The sequence below is a fragment of the Anoplolepis gracilipes genome, chromosome 17 (assembly GCF_047496725.1).
Source record: "Anoplolepis gracilipes chromosome 17, ASM4749672v1, whole genome shotgun sequence".
NCBI lineage: Eukaryota > Metazoa > Arthropoda > Insecta > Hymenoptera > Formicidae > Anoplolepis > Anoplolepis gracilipes.
Genome location: NC_132986.1, coordinates 812,198 through 830,019, shown reverse-complemented (window position 1 = coordinate 830,019; position 17,822 = coordinate 812,198). Strand labels below are relative to the sequence as shown.

The following is a 17,822-nucleotide window of genomic DNA, read 5'->3' as shown; positions in this document are numbered from 1 at the left end:
TTAATGATGGGGGTATCAGGCGGGGAGTGGCGAACGTGATAAATCAATCCCTCTCGCGGGAAAGTTTGACAGGTGCATTACCCGTTGCGCGTGTTTTCTTAGGTAACGCGTCGCGTGGCGTTATACATAGCTATTATCGAATCGCGAGCTGTACGTAAAGCGCGTCATAAATCAACGAGCCCGGCCAATGCTTTACGCTGATCACGGAAATTAGATCGCAGTTCGCCCGATCGTAAAACTGTCGGTTGGCGAATAGCTAATTGCCATTTAAAATCTTGAGGAAAAAAAAGAGAGGGAGAAGAATCGGGAATGGCATCGTGCGACGAGACAGGTGGCATTAATTAAAACATTGAGCACGAAAATAAAATGCAGCCGACCGACCGATGCGAAAACGCTTGAATAATTCAGCACCGAAATGTCACGGACGGATAAGCTTCATCGCCTCGCGCGCGCGCGCTGGAATAAATTAATCCGGGATCAATTAAAGTCGCGCCGGATCGCAACGTACAGAGTCAGTTAGTTTGTACGATCTTTAATGCAAGTCCTGTTTTTCTCCCCTGTCAGCTGCGACGTCAAATTTTCGGCTAACAATATTCCTTTCTTTCGTTAAGCTCGTAAAATTTTTGTATACATGTACCTATATATTTGATATTTTTTATCTACCATATTTAATATTTTATATTTCTTTACTATTTCATGCATAGTCATTGCGATACGTTTTCTCAAGGGAATTTGCTACGCGAGTTTTTCAAATTTGTTACGCACTATTGAAATCGCCTGTCGATTGTTCGAACACATTTTCAAATTCAAACAATGGAACCGTACCTCGGCAGGAACTCATTAACCGAATCCATTTATATAAGCAATTTGTTTACGTAGGGAAAATGGATCCACGAGTTCTCAATCAAATGCATGAATAAAGCATATAAATATTGTTCAGCGTCGACAATAATTACGCTCTATTCATGGCACGTCGCGTTGAAATTACCGTAACTATACGATTGTCATGTAAACTTTGATTGCTTGCTTCGGTGTATAAAACAAGCAAGCGCGGTCGGCATTTAATTTGCCGCTTGTCTTATTTTGTGTGTGGGCATGTCTATGTGTCTATATGTGTATGTGTCTTTGTGTCTATTTAGAGAGAGAAAAAGAGAGAGTGCGTTTCGTATATACGATTATTATTTACGTCAACGTTACTCAATACGACAGTCGATCCGGATACCATCAAAGGCTTCATACAATCGATTCATTACGCGCGATGATTCGCGAATTTCCATATTTTTATCGTTGATCTATGTCGTGTTCGCCAACAATAACGGCTCGACGTTAGAAAAAAAAGACCGTTGACGAAAAAAAAAAATAAATCCGTCCTGCCAAACGCCAGCGAAATACATTTTCCCGTTAATATCGACGCGCGACTCCTATACGTGACATGTGCATATATGTGCACATACATACGTACATATGTGTATATGCGAGCTCGTTCGGCTCTCGGTCGAAAGCAGGTGCGCGATAAATTTATTTAACAACGCGGCATTGCGTGTGTTGCGGCCTATTATTAAATCAACTGCGAAATATTTACATATTTCCAATGTTCGGCACTTTGTCCGTCAGCAACGCCATTTTCCGACGCAAGATGCGTTTCCAACGGTCTCGAAAATTGAATCGAGCATGCTTGTAAATTTTATACCGATGGTATAAATAATGTTAATTCTAAATTTAAGATGGTTAAACAGTCATCTTGTCAAAGTCATTGCTTAACAAAATATTTATTTACTTTTTATTCTCAGATTGCATTTGTTATTTCGTATCGATTGTGCCGCAAAAACGTGACACAAATGCTATTTAAACCCTTGAAACGAAGAGAATATTTAATACTCGACAAGAGTGTATGTTCTTCACAAACGATAAACGTGATTAACAATTTCAATCACTGTTGGGGAGCGTGTTAAATCATATCAGCCGACCGTGTTACATTTCCAATTTTTCATTGCGAGATGCAGTTAAATAGATATTTATCGATAACGAAGGGATATAATTGAACAAACAAAATATTTCATCAAAGTCATAAATTTTAAATCCAATATATATTTGTTTAATGTATTCTTATATTAATTTATATAATAAATAGATGAAATCTGCCTGTCTAATTCATAAGAGCACTATTACTCATCCGCAAACATACCTCTTGTTTTAAATTTAGTTTTTCTTTCTAAAAAAAGAAAATTTTATCTGTAATTTGTTTATCGACAAATTGACTCCTGTATTTATATTTGAAAACTTTACTTTCCGTTTTGCTTCTCATCAATACAATGTCTATTAAATACGAAAGAATAAAAAAGATCGTTACATCATCATCTTACGCAGATTTCTTTTAATTTTTCGAAAAGGACTGAACTTTTATCAAGATGAATATAAACCAAATATTTCGATTGTTTTACACAAAAACAAATCAGAGAAAATATTTCAATTATTTCACAAAAGTGATTTATGAAGCCTTAGCATCTCTCTTCTTTTGGTAATAGAGAGAAACACTTTTCGCGAGAGTAAAAACTCTGTTATAAAGTTTCGTTTTTCTTGTTGGCATTTTTACTAATTGTAAAACAAAATAAAGCGAAGCGAAAGCTTGAATATAAACCACAGTACTATATTCAAATAAATAGAAATTTTGCCTTTTTGATTCTAGCAATCTATAAATTGATAATTGATATCAAATTGCCAAAATTGATAATCTTAGACGTACTCTCTTCTGCTGGCCAAGTATAAATATTATATATTAAATTTACCTCGGAGTTTGAATTATAAAGTGGCTCTATTGTAAAGTATGTTCTTCTGCTATTGATTACGTAAAACCCTTTGAAAAAAAAAACGGTGGTCCGATTACATTGACGGGATAATCACCGTAGCCCGTGACACCGAATGACTGTGGCTCAGCCCTCGTTATCACCAAGACGTAACAGAGTTACTATCGATTCTCCGTAGTTGCTTTTAATTAATGCAATTAATGAAGCCGGGGCTAACCGTCCGAGCACGGTTGAACTATCCTGCTAGATCGTCAGTGTCGTCGTGCTAGTTTGATTGTTCAACGGGAGATTGCAAATTCCATATTTATGGCACGCTCGGCCAGGCTCCGTTCGAGAGCTTTTTAATGATGCAGTCTGCTATTTCTATTTCGCGCGTAAAGTCGCTACAACGAGCTCTGCTCTTCGTCTACTTTGGCGAGAGATTTTCTTTTTAGTCGCACATGAGAACCGACGCGACGACGAAGACACATATGAAAATTTTAGTATTTTTCTCTATGATGCCATATAATATATACACACAAGAGATATTTGAACTTGAAACATTTGAAGATGAATTAAATGGTTGAACGATGAATTTTTTAAACGGTAAAAAAGCGGGATCAAATATCAACGAAAAAGCAACGAAATGCGACGCTGAAAATAGAATAGACTTAATAACTCATTTTGAGCGTTTTATGTCTACACCATCGTTGCTGAAATTCCTCTCTTCGATCTGGTTCACAGACCATCCCTTCCCCGGTTTGTCGCTTTGCTTTGTCTCGACTTTCATCCAGTCTTTTATTTGCATGAATTCAAATTACGTCGAGCGGCTTTCCGCAGTTTCCGGCCAGACGAGGATCCTATTGCACTTGCAAGATGAGATAAACGCCACGCCGATAAATTCCACTTTGCCCTCTTCTTTACCGCTTTTCGCTTTCCCGACATCTCACCCCGCCGTCCCCCCTTCCTCCCATCCACGCTGGATGATACTACTTGATTATACGATAACAGCGGACCGGCTGTGTTTAACTTTCGGGTCGGCAAGAAAATGAGATTCCCGATTGCCGACGTCGTCAGGATTTGTGTTACGTCCGCCACGATATCTCGTCCGTGCCTGCGTCCAGAGTGTGTCTTCTTATACCATGAATCTGGTTGCCGATAATTACGAGCATTCCCTTCATTAAGCAAACGACCTGCGCATCTTCCGCCCACTGATCGCGATGTTCACGAATTTACATTCGACGAGCTTCGTCTTTCGAGATCAAGTGCGATTATAAAAATACTAATGTCAAAAACACTGTATTTAGGTACATTTTTAGTCACAAACTTGAGAAATTAATCATACTTTGCACGGTATGTTTTTATGGTATTTACAAAATATACATGATAAAACTTTACCATTAGAAAAAATGTAAACACATGACAATTTTTTCATACAAAAAAATAATATAATATTAATAATAATAATATTTAATATGTAAAAAAAATATTTAAAAAGAAAGTTTAATTATCTCAACATAATAAATATACCCTATACCATTTTTTAATAATCTTGTAAAAATAAATTATAAATTTTACAAACACGTAAACTCAAATTATATTAGTAAGAAAAACTTTACAAGTTCATTAAAAAAATAATAATGCTAGGAATATATGCGTGACATACTTAGTCGATTAATGTGATTTGTACGTGTATTTTCTAGCAAAAAGTGTGTCCCGCTACGGTCGTTTAAAAAATTAATATCACAAGAGCGCATATTTTTATGCGGGTACTGCGTTTTGAGCGGAATATGCCACGTAGATTTCGACCACGTTGCCGCAAAAACATTTCGCGGATAAAGAGCCGTTGAAAAAATATTAACTTAACACAATAAACATTTTATTTACTTGCTGCTCGGTCACGTCAACACGCACGCGTTTGTTCAAAGGAAAAGTTTCATCCCGACTGCGTTGTTGATTGTGTTATTTTTTTTTTTTTCTCGAAACTTGTTGTTTTCAACAAGTTACTTGTTGTCAATAGTTTTCATCGTCGAACAGCGCAATAAAGCTATCTGTTTTCGTTAATTAACCAGAGAAAATATTTGTTAAATTTAATTAATCCGATAAAAATCGCTTAATAAACTTTTTCTCCAAACATTTTTAACAAAGTTGAAACATACCATTATCACTTACATTAAGATCAGTAAACGTTTTAATTTCTTTCAACAATGCTTGCAATCGCCGCAAAAAATTGAATTTTAATTGCTACTTGTTATACGAGCGACAGTATTAAAATTCGAAAATGTTTTCAGTAATAAATGTGTTTTCGGTAATAAATTGCTAAGCATGCAAATGCGAAACAAAAAATTAATGTGACCTATTGTATATGCAATTTTGTGAGAAATTAAATAGCAAACAGGTTAAATAAATCACACGAATAACACAATCATAATTAACTTCGCTATGTAGGACACAACACACTTTGTCAGATCTGTAACGTGTCTAAAATAACATATTCCATGTTAAAAGAAGCTGTTTACAAGGAGACGCGAGAAATATTCTTTAAAATGCAAAAGTATGTGCAGACAGCGGGATAAAAATTTTAAATGCATCATAAAACCGTCGCAAAAAGCGAGTTTCAACGTATACGGTACGTGTATTGATTAGTAATCAAGATAAACAGTACAAAAATCATAAAGAAATATACGCGATTCTTCTCCATAATAAAAAAAGTAATGAAAACCCGTAAAATGTGTTCAAGTCGAATTTCGAGATTTATATTGCTGCACTTTGTTTGTGCGTCTGATTAACGATCAATGATGTTGAATATTAATTTAATTTATTGACAGTTCGGTAAAGCGTGCGCTACATGCTACTTCCAAATAATAAAAATAGTAAAAGTGCATGTTTAATAAAATATAAATTACTATTTTACTATAATAACTATTATAATTCCATAAATAATATTTTTAATAAACTTGTGCGTAACATATTTATTTATTTATTACAAATAATTATCATACTGTTATCTTTGCATTTATTATCGTATGCAAAACTTGATAAAATTTATTCGACATTATTAACCAATCAATAATATATAGTTTAACAGTTTAATAGATTTAATATTAGATTAATATATTTCTTGTAAAAGAAGAAAATAATTTCTTATAAATACTAGCAAACAGCGCGAGCGTTTTATATAGAATTAATTTTTTTCAATTTATTAAATAAAGAAGGAAAGAAAAAATCTATATATAAATCTATATTTAAAATTATATTTAAAAATTATTATTTTACTTTAATTACTTTTAATTACTTTTTTTATATATTTAATTATATATATAATTATACATAATATTTTTCTTATTCTTTTATAATTCTATAGGATGTACATATAGAAAATTCTTTTAATATAAATTTAAATACTTTTTCTAACATAAAAAGGTAAGGTATTTTTATACACATTTATATATAAGAGTATATATATCGTATATTAAAATAGAATTAATAAAAAAATTTATAATTTTCGTGATTATAATATTGTTGTCACTTTCTGAGTGTAATCGTTTTTTGATATTTATTTTCGTACTGTCATTTATTTACAAACATTTGCGCGGAAAATAATAACACTTTTTCAAAAAGTAATATGTTAATTTTAATATTTTATCAACAATAAGAATATACAACAAACAAATTAATAAAATATTCTAACTGTTTGAAAGCTAAGTCTATATAGCAATCAATTGAAGCATATAAATAAAATAAATCCATTATTGATTCTTAAGACGAGAATTTTGAAAAGAGAGGACAATGTTGCGCATCTTTTTATGTCTCATCTCCGTACTGAAGTAGCAAGTCAAACTTACTATACCCATCTTCAAGAGATTATGTCTTAGCACGCTGTCAAATTATTAATTAACAAGGACAACTTATATACGGAACTAATATCTTGTAAAGTCTTGTGATTATTAAAGTGCTTTGTAAAGTCATCTTTCAAACAACTATTATTCTATTAATTTTGTTGTCCCTTGTGTTCTGTATTTTTAGTTCAATATTAAAGTTAATATATTACCTTTTAAAAGGATGTCATATTTTTTTGCGCAAATGCTTGTAAATGAGTGACAGTACAAAGATGAATATCAAAATTAATTAAAATCAATCAGAAAGCGCAACAATAATATATCTCGAAAACTATTAATTCTTTTATCAATTTTCTCATTTTAATATACAATATACTTTTATATAAGTCACTGTAAAAATAACTATTTTTTTATCAGTACGTATATTAAGCTGGCACAGTCATTTCGGCACAATTGAATAAAACCTATACAGCAATTTAGTGTTCTTTTGTTGCTAATTGCAGATTTTGTTCTCTCCACTGACATATGAATGCCTGATTAAATAAACTGTTAAAAGAGTCGGAAGAGAATGAAACGGAAAATGTCTTGGACAAATTTTTTCTTTTATGAGAAAGTAAAAGGGCCAAGAGAGAATACTAACCAATGACTATACATGGGTGAATTTTCCTGAAATAATTCCTAGTTATTATAAATAAAATATGTGCGCACAAATGTATTTGATATTCGCTTAACATATTTATAATAAAATATTTCATCTCATTTTCCGAAATCACACCGGAGCAAATGAATATTCTGAACAAAATAAATGTATTTAAAATTAATTTCCGCAATTCAAAACTGTTCCGAATAATTAAAAATTCATGTAATGTCAACACGAGATATATATTATAATAAAATTGTATCACATAATTAATTTTGGTTTTTTTTCTCGCATACGCAAATTATATTTTTATCTCGGTGTAATCAGCGAAAAAGGAGGACATGCGTCACTCATGTAATCGACGTCACCTTCGTGTCTCAACATTACAAGTCTTGATCACGCAAAAACCGTTCGATCGTGAATTATTGTGCGACACCGAGAAATTGTTTGCTGTCATCAGAATGACACGTGACGCCCATGGTCATGACACGTATCCAGAGATAGGAATAAATACTATATACGTATAGCAAATTCGTTATTGCACTATATAAGAGAACGCATTTATGACCAGACAGTCTCAGCTTTTTTTCTCTTTCTCTCTATATCCCGCAAACTTGTGCATTAAAGTTGCATCGTGCAATAGCACTGACGGGAGGCGAGAGAGCGAAACACCGTCTCGGGCGACAATTTTTTATTAACGGTTGGTCGTTGATGTGAAAATAAAATACCGACGAACCTCTGCCATAAAATGGGAAAAAGTTATTCATACATTATTCAAAAAACAAGAGCATGCGCAAAAATCCATAGAAGATCATTCGACGCACGTGTTCCCCTTTCTTTTTTCTTTTTTTTTTTTTTTTTTTTTTGTTGATTTATCAATACACGTCGATCAGCCAATAATTGATGCATCCGAAAAAAAGTTTGCAACTGTTTTAACGCTTAAAATAAATGCATCGATAAATATAAATAGAGTCACGTAGAATTATATTTTGCGTAACGTAAACACAGAATAGCCATTAAAAATTATACGCAGTTATAAATTAAAGTATCTATTCAATACCAATGGTCATTCATTGATGATTTCGCCATACTAACAAATTGGCACTCTAGTTACTTGTAAAAAAAAAAAAACAACAGGCGTCGTGCATTTCAAAGATACATTTGTATGGGCTCGTGTATTTTTTTTACATGTCGGTGTGTTTCGTATCGACTTCGAGATGATTTACCGCGAATAGGTCGCAAACAATTCAAACGCGTCCCGTAATTCTTTTTAGCCCTTTTTCAACTTCCGTCAAATCGGTCACAATGGGAAAAAGGGGACCAGTCGCCAGGTCGTTTGTGAGATACTATCGTGCGTGAGATACTATCATGCATAGATCGTTTAACTTTCAAACTTACGATTTAATTTTTATTCACCGACGAGTATACGCCCATAAAACCGTGTAACAAATTTGTAAAACTGGATGGTTGCTATGCGCAAATTAAATCACGAGAGAGATGTATCGATCTTTGTTATACAAGTTCACAGAACAGAACAATCTGATTTATAACCGACAATGTATGTAATTATAGTACATGTGTATATCGTCATGTGTGTGTCTATATATATATATATATATATATATATATATATATATATATATATGACTCTAATTTTATATGACGCTGCACAAGGCCATGACCCATTTATTCCGCCTCGTATGGCGCGCGAGTGGAAATTATTGAACGCAAAGCAAACGGAGAATAGTTACGCGCGCTGTCATAAACTGAGTCCCCAGGAGATTAAAGCCGATTACCCCGCGAGAGAGATGCATACGCGTTATCGGGCGCAGCCTCAGGTGTTGCAGCTACTTCAAGTTAAGTCGGTCTTGTCACGCGAATGCGCTCTACGTGTGTCATCGGTAATTGCGTGGATTTAACGTCGGTAAATGCACGATGTGGAATATCAATCTCTCCGCAAATGCGGTTGCCGCATCGGTCAGAGTAATATTAAAGCTTACATCGCGCCGCTCTCTTGATTAACGGAATTATAAATGTTATGCACTTTAACTTTGCACGCACAAACGCGTACAGCTCTTTCACTATATATTAGATTTAATGGGAAAAGTTTTTTTTTTTTTTTTTTTCATTTTTACATTAAAAACATATGCGACAAACAAAATTATACTTTGCCAATAAATCGTGAAAAAAAATTCGGAGCTAAAAAATTGGAATTATTAAAGTCATTAAAATTTAAATCATTAAAAAAAATGAACAACCGGAAATATTGTGTATAGCAAAAGCCCACTTATAAAGAATAGATTTTCAAATTTAATTGGTACATTTGGGGCGGCGGGGAATTCGCGGTTGCGACCGCGATCGATCTGGCCGGCCGCGTTCGAGAGAGGCACTCACAATTAAAATCAGAATTTCAAAGCTTCATGGTTGCTTATAAAAACGCGAGCGAAAAGAATCGTCGATGAAATGATCCGGTTATAGAGGAGCACTCTGGAAAACTTGATCGTTTACGAATTATTTGAGACCTAACTACGTGTACAAGGATCGCCGCAAGAGCGTTAACGGTCGAAAGCTGTTAAATCCCGGCTATTCCTACTTCGATTTTTTTTCTTTTTCTCACTCTTATCCGCTGCTTTTCTCATTATCCGCGGGTAATCGTATCCACCACGGTGCAATCGAGCACGCCATACTCTGAGAGACCTCGACATTTTCGCCGAGTAGTTGTCTCCCTAAAAGTGCACAAATGTGCGTGCTAATTTTTTGCATTCGCAAGCAATTACGTTGAATCAATGATTAAAGATTTAACAAATAATTACTTTGTTTTTAAATAGAAAAAAAATATCAAAGTTTTAATATATGCGTGGGAAAATTATTTTGATTAATAAAAATAATTTCTTTTTCCCCTATAAAGTGATGTAAATATAATAAATTTTGTTTTTAATCTCGTATAAATATAACAAGGCTTTTTTACACTAATCTAATAGATTTCTACTGAAATTTGCTCTTCCCTTTCGAGATAATTGAAAAATTCTGTTTACGCAAATATGGCAGACGGAGCGAAAACAATTCGGGAAAAGTTTTCGGCCGGTCGGAAACTTGCCGCCGATATTCGTCTTCACTTAAGTAAATTTCAGACTCTCACCCCCTTTCTGTTTCTCTTTCGCAGTGGCTCGGTCTGGGCATCATGGCAGTGGGCGTCTGGGCATGGACCGAAAAGGACACCTTCAACAACCTGTCCCGCCTCACGAACGTTGCACTCGATCCAGCATTTATCCTCATTCTAGTCGGTGAGTAGCAGTACTTTTCTCTCTCCTCTAATTTTGTCTTTTTTTTCTCTTGTCTTTACCTCTCTCGTTCATTCTGCGACTCGTATGAAGAATTATGGCGACTTCGAGCGTCGACCAGCTAAACTTTATGAAGAGCGGTAAATCCTAATTATATACATATATATATATATACAACGCGTAACTTCGTTAGAAACTGAGACTGCCAAAGATTTTAATTCCTACCGTACGCCGAATAATTTCCATTTATTCTCCATTTAGTAATATTATCGGATGTAATGTCACTTTGGAGAAAATACGTTGTAACTTTTTGTTAAAATTACGCCAGAGTAATGTGAAGATGTTAAATTGGAACTGTCAAAACTCACGCGCGCGCAAATTTATTTCTTTAAATCTTCAAGTACATAAATTCTGAGAAAGTTTCTTAGATTTAAATATTTTAGAAAGATATTTATATCTATTATATATATATATATATATATAATATTTAATGTATAATATTAATTAATTTAATTTATAATATCTAATATATGTGTAATCTATATACATCTACTATCTACTATTTTTTTTTTTATTAAGAAAAATGGGAGATTAAAAAAATATTATCACAGATTACTGCCATGAAAACAAGAACAAATTGTAATAAAAAAGAGAAACAACTTAAACAATTACAATTTTAAAGAGATTTATTTCGTTAAATAAGTAAATCGTATTTTTAAAATTTAATTTAATTTGAAGGTATTTTAAAAATTTAAACATTTGTGAGAAAGATCTTTGTAATGTCTAATAATGTCTGTGAAGAGAAATAAAAGAATATTAGAAAAATATTATCGTAGATTTTCGCGACGAGGGCGAGAACGAGTCGTAATAAGGGAGGAAAACGACTTCAATAACGCGCCGTCTGATCACGGCGAGAATCGCAGCTTCGTCCCCATCCATTCGGACATTTGATGCGTTCCCGGAGCGGAGACAGCGATCGCAATTTTTCCTCGAAAATACCTGCGAAGTGGCCATCGCTTCCGTCGGCGAAAACATTTCGCACGACCGCGCCGTCGCCATTTTCAACTTAATTTCTGTATTAACGCCGCTCGGTCGCGCGCTGACCTTATAAAGTTGCCCGAGAATGACATTCGTTCTAATTCGTCCGCGAAATTTCGCACGCGCGGAAATCGCGTAATGCGCGGCCAACAATAGCACGGATTTGTAATTTGGATAACGCCAGGAGACTGCACCTATATATATATATATATATATCGCTCTCTCTCTCTCTCTCTCTCTCTCTCTCTCCGAGAAGGAAAGCACGATGCAGGCCGGAAATTAAGATGTCCGAACAGTCGTGAATTTTCCGGATAGTTTAAATCTTTCAAGAGAAGCACTCTTTCCCTCCTCTCTCTCTCTCTCTCTCTCTCTCTCTTTTTCTCTTTTGAAAAAACTATATTTTTGTTTTTCTCTTCTTAGACTCGGCAGAGTATCCGTCACCAAAGTTGAGTGAATTGTAGGATATTTTACAGATATCATCTCCTTTTAAAGAAGAAAGATTTAATTGACGTTCAAATAGAAACAGACTATGTCTACCATTTCTGTTTCTTATAACTGATCACTCAAGACGTTATCGTTGCAAAATAAAAAGAGCCATTACGATAATTTAAAATCGGAAGCTGAAAATTTCTGAAGCTGAAAATCAATATCTGATTATTTTATTATTCGCGCTCTGTAATTTATTTTTCAGAGTACAACTTCCAAATGTTAAAGATTGGAAAACTTTTATCCCGCTAATCCGATTTATACAACATTTCTCTTAATAATGTAGCGGAGGATTAATGAATGATTGATATAAGTTTAAAATAGTTTGGAAAAACGAGAAGTAATACCGTGTTAAGAAAAATTATCAAGAAATAGCAATTATATTTTTGTTGACAGTTAATTCTTTTAAACGTAACGATTAGAGTTTTTTGCGCTTATTATAATATAATAAATTTTCGCATTTAGGAGATTTTCTCCTTCTTCAAATGGTTGAAATTTTTATCCATCAACACAATTTACAATCTTTTCCAAACAATTACATTGTCACCAACTTTTTTCTTTCTAAACACGAGAATAAAGTTTTATTTATCAGGTCAACATTTATCAAAGCTTTCTAGAGAAACGTGTTTACAATATAATAAACTTGTTTCAATTAACACGGCAAGTACGATTAACACATCAAGCCGATAGGAAAAAGAGAGAGATAGATCGGAAAGAAACGATCGGTGGTTCTCCCCGAGACGATTCGCTCCCTCATAAAACGTCGAGTAAATTAGGCGGAATGACGGGATGAAAAATAATGTCGGGGCCGTATAACGGTAATGTATAAATGATACCTGCGGCCTCGACGCCGAATGCGGTCCTATGAATCAGAGTCCCAAAGGTAACGACACAATTTCCTTGCCGCGAAGGCGGAAGATAAGCTGTGTGCACGCGACATTACCGGTCGTTAAAGGGTGCGTTTTGCCAACGCGCGAGGAAAAGAGCCCGACGCTTTTTGTCGATGGTCACGATTGTGCGACGACCCATTTTCACAGTACTGAATCGACTGCATGATGCTCGCGGTCATTAGCATGCATGAAGATATTGATACAAAACGGATAGATTTCTCGTAAAAACTCGAAACTGTTGCAACTGTTAATGATTATTTCAACGTCGTCGTAATAAATTTTTATTTATCTCTTTAAACCCATTAAACTTTTATCATTGCTAATCGAGATAAATATTGCATAAAGGTTACACTTCACGGATTTTATTGCCATTTAAATATGTTTTAGGGAAGGTTATTCTGTGTGGGGAGCAGAGCCCCATGTGAAAGTCGTAAATGGATTTTATTAGTTTATTAAAAATAAATTATTTTACGACGTATACAAACATTTACTGTCAAACTTTAGTTTGTTATTATGAATTAGAACAACTTCTCCTACAACGTATTAGAGTAAAGCGTAACTTTTTTATGCATATTTTCCACGAGGAAAACTGGATTCGGAGAAAATTCCTAAATGTCACAGAGAAAGAAATCTGGGAAGATTTTCAAGAATTAGCGGAACGTTAATTAAAATATACAGTGTACAAAGGGTTAAGAATACAGAAAGCATCTCCATCCTCGATACATTTTCATTAACCACCATAAGCGCGTTCTCTTTCATCCTCATTCTCTCTTTATTTCTGCCACGTGAATGTAATATTCCGTCAACTAATACAGATACCTCGCTGGCAAATATGCCAAACGGATTACGCGCCCTGTTTTACCCTATCCTCTTTCTCCTTTTTTCTCCGTCTGTCTGTCTCTTTAGTACGATGCCAAAGTTTTAATTGGATACGAGCCGGCAGCGAGGCATCGGACATAAAATTAGGACGAGGTTTGTGCCCGATTTATTTCGCCGCTCCTCTGGGTTGCGAACGTCACGTTTCCAACCAATGAGACAACGAGGACGAGAGAGAGAGAGAGAGAGAGAGAAGGAGAAATACGTTCCCAGAGAGCTTCACATCTACCCTCGCGATGTTGTAAGTCGGATTACCACCGGGGTGTACACGTGGATTCCAGGAGATTCTGCGCTCCGGAAAGCCGCTCGCACTCGCGAAGCGGTCAGCCGTCCGCGGTTTCACCGAGCCGTAATGGCGGGAATGCTTCCGGGAATGTTCCCGGCGACCGAATCCAACCTGGTTTGAGACGGGGGCTGATTCAAGGTACGACGTTCTCTGCGGGATGTCGTGTGGCCCAAATCGAATTTGCACGTGATCCGATGCTCCGAAAGAACAACGGATTGTACGCTCGGGAGACCGCTCGAGTACGAAAGGAGGGACCGATTTGCGGGAGCTCATCTATTTGTTTGTCCCGAGACTGTGGAAACAATCTCTTCCAAGTTCGAAGGAGATGGCGAAGAGAGACAGAGCGTGTTCGTCTCCTCCTCGTCCTCGTTCGCGTTCTAATCGGATCCGGTGGCAATAGTAGTAGTCATTTCTCAATTTACTTTAATCACATTTAAAAACATTCACGCTTAATTATTAAATGCAATAATATTATAAAATTAAAAATAAGAAGAGAGAGAGAGAGAGAAAGAGCGATAACGATATATATCTGACACTTATTCTTAAAACTTATTCGCCATTTTACATAGTGTTAAAGTTTTGACAAGATGAATGTACTCGATTAATTTAATTATTCATTCCACTACTGCAACGCGAGCTAAGTATTATTAGTTTAATATTTGCAGTTCAAAGCGGTGAATATATATGCAATTGCGTGAATATTTAATTCGGAGAGTTAAAGAGAGCAGCGAACTTACTCGTTGTTTGACTTTGAGTCATTAAGAGTTTGTTCAGCGCACTGGTATTTCATATTACGAATCTTTGCTATAACTAATCAAATATCAAGACTGTCGTTTAATGATATAATTTCAATATAACTGTAATAAATATAAAATTTAATGTGGATGATCACGGGGTAGGTATCAGCTGCAGAGTTCAAGCGACATTTTCAAAATAATCGATGTCTTCTCATAATGTTTATATCTCGTATACTTAGGAAAGCGACGCGCTTGTTAATCATTTCGTACTTGCGTAACGTGCTCCATCGACCTGTGCCCGGCTTTCGATTATCCTATGCTCCAATTACTTCCATTTACTTTGACGAGTAATTCTACCTCTTCTGGCTTGCGCTTAATTTAGTGTAACGATTGCCAGATAACAACAATTTAGACTTAGATACGCTACATCTAAAAGTTATAATGGCATTTAGAAATAGCTTACACTTTTGTCTGAACGGTTAATGCGTATAGAATGAACTTGCGTAATGTGTAATATAATGCAGATATTACAAATCATTTAATTTAAGGCAACGTTTCTCTTTTGTCACACTTAATAAAATTACCCTCAAATTAAAATTTATATTCCAAAAGTTTTTGATATTGTAAATATCCATTTCTCAAAATTAATCCGTACTTCGAAGTTCATAAATCCTGATACGCGTTGGATCCCGGAAACGTTCGGAAATTCGACTAAAGTTATTAGCACTGCTGCCCGCTAAAACCATGTGACGTTTCGAATAAATGGCAACTATAATGCAAAAAGAAACCCTAAATCCTGGATTACGTTTGTTTTCCGTAAATCCTTAAATAAATGCGTCCGATTAAATACGACATAATAATTCTCGCCTGCGTACATCCCAATTTTGATCGGATATTATTTCATATAATTTCAAACATTTTCAACTGAATATATTGGTATCGCAAAATTAAATATGAAATAATTGCAGAAAAATGACGTACAATTAAAGTGCGCCGTGAAAAATCAATTTTAAATTATTTAAAATCCATCGGTGAAAAAGAAAGGCGAGTCATCCAGAACAAGTTCTTTTTCTCTCTATTTCTGTAAATATTTTTTAGTCGGGAAAATCTAAAATCGAAACGAATTTCGTCGGTCCACATTCCCCGTTATATTCACGTGTCGCGAGTCGAGATCAAACGAACGTGTCTCTCTTTCATGCAATTTTATTAGCATATGACATAAAGCAACGTCGCGATATTGCAGAGACGGCAAAGCCCTTTCGGCTACTATTCGGCTCACACCTACTACCGTCTCTTTTATGAAACATGGAGTATGTGCCAAATATTAACGCGAATGCAAGCTGAGATGCGACGTAAGCGAAAGGACACTCTTTCAGTGGTCACAAAATCGCATAATTATTAATTAAAAAAATTCATGTGAATTAAAATAAATTCTATGCTTTCAGTTGTAAAGTTTACCGTGTAACAGCTTTAACGTCCTGTAAAAAAATTTTCCAACTGCACTTTCAAATAGATACACGTTCCTACGCGTTCGCGGTTTTCGTTTTTCTTCGTCGAGCTTTTCGTCCGGGCGCAAAGCGTTCTGTCGTTGCCATTTTCTTTTAGTTCGCGGCAAGGCTTAACAAAAGTTTCGGAAGTAACTCCGGACTAATTATTCAGTTACTTGAAAGCTTCGTTCTACGCTACCGCACCCACTTTACCATCGGATTAAAAGTTACCTCCATTTCCGGAATAAGTCCTAAAAATCTTATAACTTTCGATGATAGATAAAATTCATTAAGTCCGCCGAGTTTGGCTTATAATCGTTTCCTCGATGTAACTATTAATTTTTAACACATCGGAACCATTTCCCTCAATGCTGGGTACGATAAAATCTGCTTTAATTGTTTCAAATACGTTTGAGCCGGATAAATTCTACGTATCAAAATTTATTATCTGACAAACATTCAAATTTTTGTCAAAAATTAATGAATGCACGCACATTATATTGATTATTATTTTCTCCAATTTAATTACGTAGAAATAAATAAAATTCAATTTTGAAATTTTCGCTTGCGAATTCATTTCTACGCGATGCAAACTCCATTAACATTTTTTATAATGTTTTTACGTGAGTTTGATCTTTTTATATTATTTAAAAATTAATATTTGTGTTTTCGTTGCAACAATATTAAATTTAAAATTAAAAAATGCTGCGTTCAGATTAATCGCGATAGCAGTAAATTTCACATATTTGTGCTCTCGCCAACTTTTTGTTAACATACACACGGAATTGATTCAGCGCTCATTATGCTCGTCCGCGAGTAGCAGATAATTTCATAAATATTCCGCATTAACGTCACACGTGCAACGCGGTACCGCTGATGACGCACTCTCACGAAATTCAACTGAATCTCATGGAGGAATTTTAATATAATTACTTGTATAACTACGAACGTTCGCAAATCCACACGCAATGTATGTTCTACGTGAATTAAAGTTATTAGACAGATAAAATTGCAGAATTCTACAAATTTTTTGATTTCGTTTCGATTAATAAATTCTACACGATTTCGCGGAATCAAAAATGTAAAAATTAAATAAACACAAAGATAAGAAAAAATATCTCGATTGATTTTATCATCGTATATTTTTTTTAATGTATCCGATTTTAAATTTTCATGATTTTTAATACATTTTTTACAGTCAATCTATGAATGTACCTGGAATATCACGTGCGATTTCGCGAGTCAAAAATTAAAAATGTAAGAATTAAATAAACACAAAGATAAGAAAAAATATCTCGATTGATTTTATCATCGTATATTTTTTTTAATGTGTCCGATTTTAAATTTTCATGATTTTTATGATATTTTACAGTCAATCTATAAATGTAGCTGGAATCTCACGTGCGGGAATGTCGATGCGGGAATGAATTCACCGATGGGACTCACGCTCATAACTCACGATTATATGATACATTGATG

At 34.7% G+C, this 17,822-nt stretch overlaps 1 protein-coding gene across 5 annotated transcripts in view; it reads left to right on the top strand.

Annotated features, from left to right (window-relative positions):
* Nucleotides 1-17,822, top strand: part of Tsp26a (Tetraspanin 26A) — a 109,887-nt gene that overhangs the window by 70,155 nt on the left and 21,910 nt on the right. For all 5 annotated transcript variants that reach the window (XM_072909688.1, XM_072909691.1, XM_072909687.1 and 2 more), the window contains one exon: nucleotides 10,426-10,546. In XM_072909688.1, the coding sequence (XP_072765789.1) occupies nucleotides 10,426-10,546 (121 nt within the window). The remainder of the gene's footprint in view (nucleotides 1-10,425; nucleotides 10,547-17,822) is intronic.